Below are 10549 nucleotides of genomic sequence, written 5' to 3' on the forward strand. Positions count from 1 at the left end.
TAAGGTTTGGCATTCTTTATTTGCTTAAATTATATTGTTGCTTGCCATCCCTACTGCTGCTGCTGCTAAGGTGCCTCAGTCGTGTCCGACTCTGTGCGACCCCATAGACGGCAGCCCACCAGGCTCCCCCATCAGTGGTATTCTCCAGGCAAGAACACTGGAGTGGGTTGCCATTTCCTTCTCCAATGCCATCCCTAACTTTATCATATTTTAATTATTATTTAGGAAAATGTATCTCTGAAAATTTTCTCAATACTTCCTATTACACAGTCAAGTTTAATCTACTACATATATATATTTATGTGTGTATATACATTATTTTTTTAATCTTGTCTTTATTATTATTATTACCTTCCACTTTCTGCTTTAGAATCCTCTGTAAATTTTGTCTTGTTCTGAACTTCTGGCATGTTCTAAACATGCTGAATTAGCCACGAAATACTGAAATGTCTTCAAAAGGATCCGACTTTTACCAACATCCTGGTAACAGAGATGATGTTCGGTTGTATACATTCCCTCCTCTACATCCAGCATCAATAAAACACATGAATACAAGAATTACTAAAAGTAGGGGAAAAGTGAAGATACACCATATTCTAAGATAACCAAAAACAGGAGTTTTACCCAATGGATCTGTTTAAATAAGGATAGGCAAACTGCTAGAAAACACCATTCGTTAATCCACTCAAAAGAAAAAAGGGAAAAGAAATATTAACTATGGCACTTTTGCTGTAAACATTCTTTTTGCCCCTTAAGTGGAGTGCTTCATCAAATCCAGGGGAATATTCCCTTTAAAGCCTTTCTTTATGTTTAAAATCTGGTAACTAAATGATAAAAGCATTACCAGAAAGAATTTTTACATACCCATAAAATGTCTCTGTGACATTGTGAATTTTGTTTTAATCACTTATTTGTCTTATTTCAGCCAGTTTGTTTTGAAATGCTAGGAACCTGTGGGTAAAATACTCCTTGACATTAATGATATTAGCAGACTAGCTCAATCTAAGAACTTAGATTAAGTCTGGAAGTTATTAAAAAGTTTCTTGATTACTTTTCCACCATATTTGCTACCCAGTGAGAGAATATTAATTATGAAGATCAATTCATTTACCACTTTTTTAAAGAAAATATAAAGTGAGTTGTGTATTTGCATGTACTAAAATGCCTATTTTTCTTAGCTTTCTTTTTTATATATTAATTCTCTTAGGACATTTCTGGTTATATGTCTGGAAACTTCAGCCATCCAGAAAAAAAGAAGGCTGGGAAATAATGAAAAAAATGTGCTGAAAGAATTCACATAAAAGTTTTGGAGACTTGAAAATGGGAACAACAGACACAAAAAGTTATTGAACCAGGAAAAAAAAAAAAGGCCTTCCTGGCAGGTACCTTTATAGCAATACACTGATAACTGTGGGATAAAAATAAAGGCACCTAGACATTATTACAGTTCTCCTCCATGAAATCAAAATTCTAACTCAAAGGTAAAGAGAGAATCTGAATCATGTTTTATCTTTTTGGTTTAAACATTAGGAAAAAAAATTACCAGTTGTAAAAGAAAAATGAAATCTTAAAAATAATATTAGTTCAATTATTTAGCTCAAGTATCTTCTTAGGAATTACATCTTTTTTAATTCTATATACACATAAACACACATAAAGAGGATGGTGCACAATCTGTGTATTGACATATAATGTTAAAACTATATAGAATCAGTTTATGCTAATATGAATCTCACCATTGGCCCTTAGATACTGATATTTTCCAATAGGTGTCCAAGCAGTGGAAAAAATATAATAATGATAAGTTAGATGAGTTTCTTCCAGTGGGATTAAAGTATTTACTTTCTTTCTGAATATTAGCAATCCAAGAGATATTAAATTAAATGCTAAGATTCTAGGAATTGGATGAGAGATTATTTAAGGAAGGGGAGAAATTCTTGTTTAAATTTTGCCTTTTGAATAATTCAATCTATGTTTTTCATTACTCTCACGCAACCAAGATTTCCTCTGGAGTTACCATAGTATTCACTAATCACTAATAAAATACTCTATTACCTAATATGAGAACCCAGGGGATCCTGAAGTTGTGAAGAAAGACAGTAACCTGAGATTAAAAAACAAATTCATAAGAGTTTCCACTGAGCCGTGATTCGCTCTTTTTTCCCCTTCTTTTCAATTTATGGGCTTTAGTTGAAATCAATACCAATTCACATTCCATTCCAAAGGTAAAGGGATTTCACTCAATCACTTGAATATGCAGAGTAATTTTGATTCTTCCCTCCATTAAGATCTAATGATTCTTCTTCAGAAGGAATTTTCAAGTCTGAGCACCACTCACTCCCCACCCCTTCTTAAATGTTTCCTCTGCTACTTCCTTAGTGAAACTGTCATTTTGTACACCTGAACTACTGCAATATATCTCTAGTGGACCTCCATTTATAGCCATTTGTCTCAGCTGGCTACAACAAATTCTCCATGTTGCTTTATAACAGATATGATCATGTCATTCTTGTGCTCTAAAACTTGTCAACAGAATCTGAATGCCAATTGTACACAGACCCTATTCCTTACTATAGTATTCCAAGGTCTTCACAATCTGGGTCCATCTGCAAACCCTCCATTTTCTACACATCGGACAGGAAACTTTCAGAATTACAGATTTCACAGGCTTATAACCTATCTATCTTTTATCTAGCTATAAATATATGTATGTATGCTAAGTTGTTTCAAACGTATCTGACTTTTTGAGATCCAATGGACTGCAGACTGCCAGGCTCCTCTGTCCATAGGATTCTCCAGGCAAGAATACTGGAGTGGGTTGCCATGCAATCCTCCAGATCTTCATGACCCAGGGATCAAACTCACATCTCCTGTAGCTTCTGCACTGCAGGCAGATTCTCTACTACTGAGCCACCAGTATATTTCTACAAATGTATACCTATAAACACATACAAACTTTCTAAAGTAGATGTTTAAGAAAATAACTGCAAACTTTAAATTTTTTTCCAAATAAAGAAAACACAGAATTGCCTTAAAACATCAACTTTATTAAGAAATACTTTTTCCCTTCACTTAAATTTAGCATACTTATGAAAACACTTCACCTTGTTCTGTCATCTATTTTTCATATATCACTGTAATAATGATGACTTTGTCATAGATTGGCAGGAATGTCTGGCAACGACAGGTATTTGGGAATCACTGCAGTAGACTAGACATCATTCCCTAAACACACACTGACTGATAATATTATGACTCACAGACTTATATTAATTATGAGAATGGTTGAAAACACAGATGACTTTATCAGTCAAGACCTTGGCAGGAAACCAGCACAGTCCGCAGGGATTCTGAAGGTAATTTAACAGAGTAGAAGCAAGGTCAGGGTTAAGGAAATCAACAAGGTATGTTAGAGCATCCAGGGATTAGCAACAGCAGGAAGTCCCTGGGGCTGCATGGAATACTAGAAGGTATCAGAAGCTCAGGGAGGCCTCAAGGAATTTGTAAATGAAAGAACCAGAATCCTGAGCCCTTGCTGCTGCTATTGCTGCTAAGTCGCTTCAGTCTTGTCCGACTCTGTGCAACTCCATAGACAGCAGCTCACCAGGCTCCCCCATCCCTGGATTCTCCTTAGCAGAGAGCAAAGAAAGAAAAAAACTACATCCCTTGCCTCTTTCTGATGGTCAGTGTCTCTCATTGGTCAATTCAGCAGCAAGCCAGAGGGCCAGGGGGACAAGGCTGACAGTGTCAGTAAGGATCAGGCCAGTTCTCTGAACAAACAGAGAAAAGAAGAGAACAAGGCTAGGGAAATATGGGAAGGGCAAAAGGAAAATATCTAATCAACCAATTTTCTTCCTGGCTTATTTGTAGAAAATTTAAGGCAAGCTAATTTGAATTGCAGTGGTCTTTATTTTGCCCCCTTTCCTTAGCTAATTGTGTTAGAAAGCCTATGTTGGAGCAGTGCTATCCAAAATCTTTGGCTGACATATCAGTCAACCAAAGAGAATTTCGTATGCATACAAACAGTCCTCAATTTACAAGGGTTTCACTTAAGAATTTTCAACTTTACAATGGTGCAAAAGTGATATGCATTCAGTAGACTCATACTTTGAATTTTGATCTTTTTGCAGGCTACAGCTATGCGGTCTGATTCCATCTCCTGATGCTGGGCAGCTGCGGTGAGTGACAGCTCCCAGTCAGCCATGCAATCACGAGGGTCAACCATCAATACTCTGGCAGTCACTCTGTACCCATAAAACCATTGTTTTCTTTAAATATAGTGCTCAATAAATGTCATGAGATACCTGACATTTTATTATAAAACAGGCTTTGTGTCACATGATTTTGTTCAACTGTAGGCTATTGTAAGTGTTCTAAGCACATTTAAGGTAGGTGAGGCTAAGCTATAGTGTTTGGCAGGTTAGGAGTATTAAACGCAGTTTTCCAAATTCACTGACATATTGAGTGCAACACTTTCACAGCATCATCATTTAGGATTTGAAATAGCTCAACTGGAATTCCATCATCTCCACTAGCTTTGTTTGTAGTGATGCTTCCCAAGGCCCACTTGACTCCACACTCCAGGATGTCTGGCTCTAGGTGAGTGATCACACCATCACAGTTATCTGGGTCATTAAGATCTTTTTTGTATAGTTCTTCTGTGTATTCTTGCCACCTGTTCTTAGTATCTTCTGCTTCTGTTAGGTCCATACCATTTCTGTCCTTTATTGTGCCCATCTTCGCATGAAATGTTCCCTTAGTATCTCTAATTTTCTTGACTAGGTCTCTAGTCTTTCCCATTCTATTGTTTTCCTCTATTTCTTTGCACTGATCACTGAGGAAGGCTTTCTTATCTCTCCTTGCTATTCTTTGGAACTCTGCATTCAGATGGGTATACTTTTCCTTTTCTCCTTTGCCTTTTGCTTCTCTTTTTTTCTCAGATATTTGTAAGGCCTCTTCAAACAACCATTTTGCCTTTTTGCATTTCTTTTTCTTGGTGATGGCCTTAAGATATTTTTAAGCTTATGACTGGTTTAATGGGACAATTCTACCATAAGCTGAGAAAGATCTACATACAAAAGGCTTGGTGAAAAAAATTCTTTTTGCATTCTCTTTATATGATATTTTAAATAGAGATGATTCTACATATTAAATTATACAAAACTTCCTAACAATATTTAAGGCTAAAATTTTCACAAAGGAAAATTAATCATGCTTTTTTTCATATTTTTTTAGTCTTGGTTTTGATGCTTGAAAGGGTCAGTCACAATTCCTGAGCAAGACCTTAACAAAGTTCTCTTCTTATTCTTAAGACACCTGACTAGAAATGTTATTAATAAAATAGGTAAAACCATTTTTATAGCCTTTTAAAATTGATATGGAATGAGGCTGTATTTAAAGAAAAGATCTTTTTTCCTTTCCTTATAAAGGCAATAAATTTTGTGAATATAATGTTAAATATTACTTTAATGATGGAAGTGAATTTCAAGTCCAAAAACATTTCAAGTCAGGTGTCCCAAAGTTTTAATCAAGTTCTTAATTTCAGAATAAACATGCATTGTCAGAGCAGTCCTTATGCTACTAGCTTTGAGGCCACTTAAAGGGACATCCACTGTAAGTGTCTCAAATTTGTGAAAACAGAGATTTAGGGCCACCATCTAGATCCATGCCCACAGATCTCATCTCTAATCCTTCCTCCAGCACCTTCCTCTGAGCTCACAAGTGTTTGCCCTGTCTCTCTGGACATTTAGAACTTCACTGTTCACTTCTTGATGGGCTGTGATGTTAACTGTTAACTTCTTGACTGGGCACTCTCTCCAGTCATTAGATGCCCAGGTGGCAGACCATGTCCAAAGAACTGAAGAGTGGATTATCAGACCTCTCGTGATCTAAGTGTTAGGACGAAACTGGAGCCAGGACAGGCTCTAAGGGGCAGGCTAGGCCTGAGGTTTAGTCTCTAGGAAGGCTGAGGCACTGGAAACTCCCGCAGGCAGTGTAGCTCGACCAATCAGAAAAATCCCTGTAGCCCACCACTCCCCCCCCTCCACCCACGCCAGACCGGAGCCAATCCAGATAGGGATGCGAGGTTTAAAAGTCCCGCGTGGGCGTATGGTTTAACCAATCAGCTATGCTGTTACAGGAACAAAGAACCATCTGTATAAAAATAGATGTGATTCAAAGCTCTGGGCTCTTGTTGGATTCCACTGTGCTGGATGAGACCTGGGCCCTAACTCGAGCTAGCAATAAACCCCTTTATGCTTTTGCATTGCTGCCGATGTCTTATTCTCTCAGTTTTGGGGACTCGGACTCTGGGTATAACATAAGCAATGACTCTAGTCTCACAAACTCCACCCAGACTCCCCAAGGCCAAAGGAGATCGATGTTTATGACATACAGTTGTAAACTTTCCCACCGTACACTGATCGAAAAGTTTAAGATCCAGAAAAACATTTGCTTAGTTATAGTCAGTTACCTTTCTGAAAACAGTTCCAAAGAGTAAAAAGATCAACATTGTTGTTGTTGTTGTCCAAAGAGTAAAAAGATCAACATTGTTGTTGTTGTTTATAAGATATATAAATGTAATATTTTTGAGATTTGGTATGATGTTCTACAATCTGATCAGAGACTAGGTATAGGAACATAGGATGCCAGTTAAAGCCATTGGTTCCTGTACTTCATTGTCAAATTACCCTGTACACATCTAATGTTCTCTGTCCATTAAAATTCATTTGATGACTTTCCCCCTTTGTAATGGAAGCAAGTAAAACAAAAGAAATTTTTGATTTTATATAAATAACTCCCACTAAGACATATCACCTCTGAGAAAAAGACTACATTGTCACAAAAAGTGGCAAGTATGTTTGTAAAGTTTCTATAAGAAATCTGTCTTCAAAAGTTGTGTCAGCTTGTTATTTATTGTTGCTACTGGAGAATACAGAGAGACCTATTCAAAACTCAGTCTTGAATCAAGTAACTGAGTTAGGATCAGGTGTAACCATTGCCCATAGTATTTGCTCTCAGAGTGATTGCAAACTGCCAAAGCACTTTCCTTCCATGAAACTGATTCCAGAATGAGAGAAAAAAACCCTCTAAGTCTGCCCTGCCTGAAGATGTACAGTCCAGGTCTGCTTGTTCCTATAAAAAAGCATTATTTCCACAAGCAGAGGACTGAAATAAGTGTCAATAAGTGAATACAATATTGTTCAGAGTAATACAAAAGGGCATCAGAATACTATGTTTTCATTGGTCTCCCAGTTCCACAGTGTCCTATAATTTCTGACATAATGCATATCTTAAAATAACTAAAAATATGAAACCTAACCTAGAGCATGGCACAACTTGATTTTTCAAGTCTTATTAGTCCATAGGAAAAGAATGCATCAGAAATCTCTCAGGACCAACAGTAAATATGGCAACATCAAGCTGTGTGTTTCTTTGCTAAAATTTTCTCCACCTTTGACCATAGAGTGTTGGTGGTTGCTCTTTTATATTACAGAGGAACAGAATCTGGAGAAGACATGAGAAGATATTCACTTCTGAGGCTTATATAACATTAACAATAATAGCAGTGTTCAGAGAGTGTTTATATGCCCCATACACCGCTGTTCTGAAGAGCTGGTATTACTTCAGTATATTTAGATGAAAGCTACAGAAAATAAAACTGGCAAAAGAAATGGGAATATATAGTGTTATAATCTTAAACAGGGTTAATTTGAGAGTTGTCTTAATCCAATGTATTCCTTGTGATTCTGAAATTCATTGGTTCAGGGAAAGAGATGGATCTGGTAGCTTTGGGCTTCATATAAACATTCAACAGCATCAAGAGGAAGAAACAATTTCTTAAGCATGCTTGATATCCAGCTTGTATACAGCTGCATTGTCCAATACAACTATCACTTCATATTGGTCAATGTTCATGACCTACCAACTCTGAAGAGTAAGAAAAGTAATTATATAGGCCTCACTGATTAGAATTGATTCACCTGGCCATTTCTGAACAAATTTCTGTCCTTAGGAAATACTACACAATGGTCTGCTTAAGACTGGGTTTCCCAAATTAATTACTAAATTAAGAGAGGGTTGGATTAACACAATTAGCTCAAAGCAGCCTACCCCTCCACTGTGAGCTGCAATCAGTACTCAAAACTGAATCTTTATTATGCAAAGAGAGTAAGGGTAATGATAGAATGGATACTAAAAGACAGCCAAAATACCAAAGATGGCATTTCACATTTATCATTTCATTTAATCCTCACCAGGATCATATGAGGTAGGCTTTTTGTGAAAGCCTCTTTTTCTGATGCTTGTTTACGACTGCTTAACTCCCACAGTTAAATGCCACCTAGTTCAATTAGTTGGGTGAAATAAGAGTCAGTTTAGCTATTCTGCTTTGGAAATTACAAAAACGAAAAACAACAGTGAAACTTTGAAATAAAATTTTACATTCCTTTAACATTTTAAGAAAGTGTTAATCTTGAAGTTTCACTTGACCTAGAATTCAAGTTCTAATAATGAAAGGATAAGGTCAAGGCCCAGGATTTAGCATAGTGTCTAGCATTAATTACTTGGGTCAGTACCTTTTTACTAAACTGAAATGAACTAAAATTTTCATTTAATAACATTTTCTTATATGTAACAGCACGTCTTGACTTTCCCCAATTATGATAAACCTTAATTAACACAGATTTACTCACGCAAAACTTAGGAAATTTCTACTAGAGACTTTTTTCTAAAGCGAAAGGAAGCACGGAGACCTCCGTAAATAGCAGCAGCAGCATCTCCCACGTGGATCCGGTAATTTTCCAGTCCTAGCCCTTCATTCAACCTTCCTTGCTTAAAAATCCCCTCAACATCCATGGTGAAATACAGGCCTTTGCTCAGGCTTAAATTTCCCGGAGTCCAGGTACCCGGGTTAAGGCCGCTGTGAGATTGACAGGCATTTTATCCAATAGCATTGCAGAGAGGCGTATCGTTTGACCGACGCACCAATCAGCACGCAAAGAGTCTCCGTCGCCACGGTGAAGGCGGAAGTAAGGCCCTGCGGCGCCCCCATGGACTCACTTCTGGAGCATTTGGATCGTTTCTCTGAGGTTCTGGCTGTCTCCCGCACAACCCATGTCAGCACTTGGGACCCCGCAACCGTTCGCAGGGCTTTACAGTGGGCGGGCTACCTGCGCCACATCCACAGGCGCTTTGGTCGCCATGCGCGTATTCGCAAAGCTCTGGAGCAGCGACTGCAAAACCAGTGGAAGCAGGGGGGTGACTCTGGGCCCACTCCAGCCCCGGGCTTGGCGAACTTCCAGGCCTTGGGGCACTGTGACCAGCTGCTGTCTCTGCGACTGCTGGCGAACCCGGCCCTCGGAGATGCCTCCTTTCACTTCCTGCTACAGCAGCTCTTTCCCGGCCCCGGCGTTCCGGACGCCGAGGAGGAGGCGCTCCAGGGCAGCCTGGCCCGCTTCGCCCGCTGCCGGGCCGCTGCCCACATGCTGCGCTTCCACGCCTACAGGGAGAACCCGGTCCTTCAGAAGGACTCAGTGATGAAGACGCAGGCGGAGCTGCTTCTGAGGCGTCTGCAGGAGGTGGGGGAAGCCGAAGCTGAGGGCCCTGGCAGGCTTCTCAGCCGCCTGTGGGAGCGCCTGCCCCAGAGCAACTTCCTGAAGGTGGTGGCGGCCGCGCTGCTGCTGCCGGCGGCATCCCCCCGACTCCAAGAAGAGGAATTGGGAGTAGGCAGCCCCAGAACACCGGGAGACGGGCGTCAAGAGCTGCTTCGTTGGCTTCTGGGGAAATCAGATATCGCGGTTGCCTTTTGCCGCAACCTCCCAGCCGAGCTTTTAACTTCCGTGGCGGGGCGCCATCCAGAGCTGTCTCCTGTCTATCTGGGTCTGCTCACAAACTGGGGTCGCCAACTGCACTATGACCTTCCGAAAGGCCTTTGGATTGGAACTGAGCCCCAGGATGTGCCCTGGGAGGAGTTGTTCAGCAGGTTTCAAAGCCTCTGTCAGGCCCCTCCTCCTCTGAAAGATGAAGTTCTAACTGCCCTGAAGTCCTATAAGGCTCAAGATGGAGATTTCGAAGTCCCTGGTCTTAGCATCTGGACAGACCTGTTGTTAGCTCTTGGGAGTCTTGTATGATATTGCACTGGGGAAGAGACAAGTTTTCAGCCCAGGCCCCAGTTCTCAGTGGGCAACATTGTGTTACTGATTACTCGAATGTATGGTTTACAAAATTAAAATTCCTGTGTTCTCACCACATCTCCTGTATTTTCATGTGTCCAAAATATTTTAGGTCCTAATATATAATAAAGTAATTGTAACTTAATTACAAATATGTAAAGTAACTGCCTTGTAGTGCTGTGGAGTTTCTGGATAGAGGAGGTAACATTGCAAGTATCCTACCTAAAGCCATAGATTTAACAATAGTTGTGTTTTAGAACATGCATTTCTAATAATCCTGAAAATATATGTGCTTGTCCCAGAAAAAGTAGTTTTACAGTGACCAACAAGACAACGTTTTTATGTTATTAATGCCTTACTTTTGTAGGTTTTTTTTT

The 10549-nt window shown here is 39.5% G+C and overlaps 1 protein-coding gene across 1 annotated transcript; it reads left to right on the forward strand.

Annotated features, from left to right (window-relative positions):
* The first annotated feature begins 324 nt into the window (after positions 1-324).
* On the forward strand, positions 325-10250 carry FANCF (FA complementation group F). The gene has a single exon (XM_069564985.1). The coding sequence runs from the start codon at positions 9051-9053 to the stop codon at positions 10128-10130; it is 1080 nt and encodes a 359-aa protein (XP_069421086.1). The 5' UTR covers positions 325-9050; the 3' UTR covers positions 10131-10250.
* Positions 10251-10549: the final 299 nt, after the last annotated feature.

This window comes from Ovis canadensis, chromosome 21 (genome assembly GCF_042477335.2).
Source record: "Ovis canadensis isolate MfBH-ARS-UI-01 breed Bighorn chromosome 21, ARS-UI_OviCan_v2, whole genome shotgun sequence".
NCBI lineage: Eukaryota > Metazoa > Chordata > Mammalia > Artiodactyla > Bovidae > Ovis > Ovis canadensis.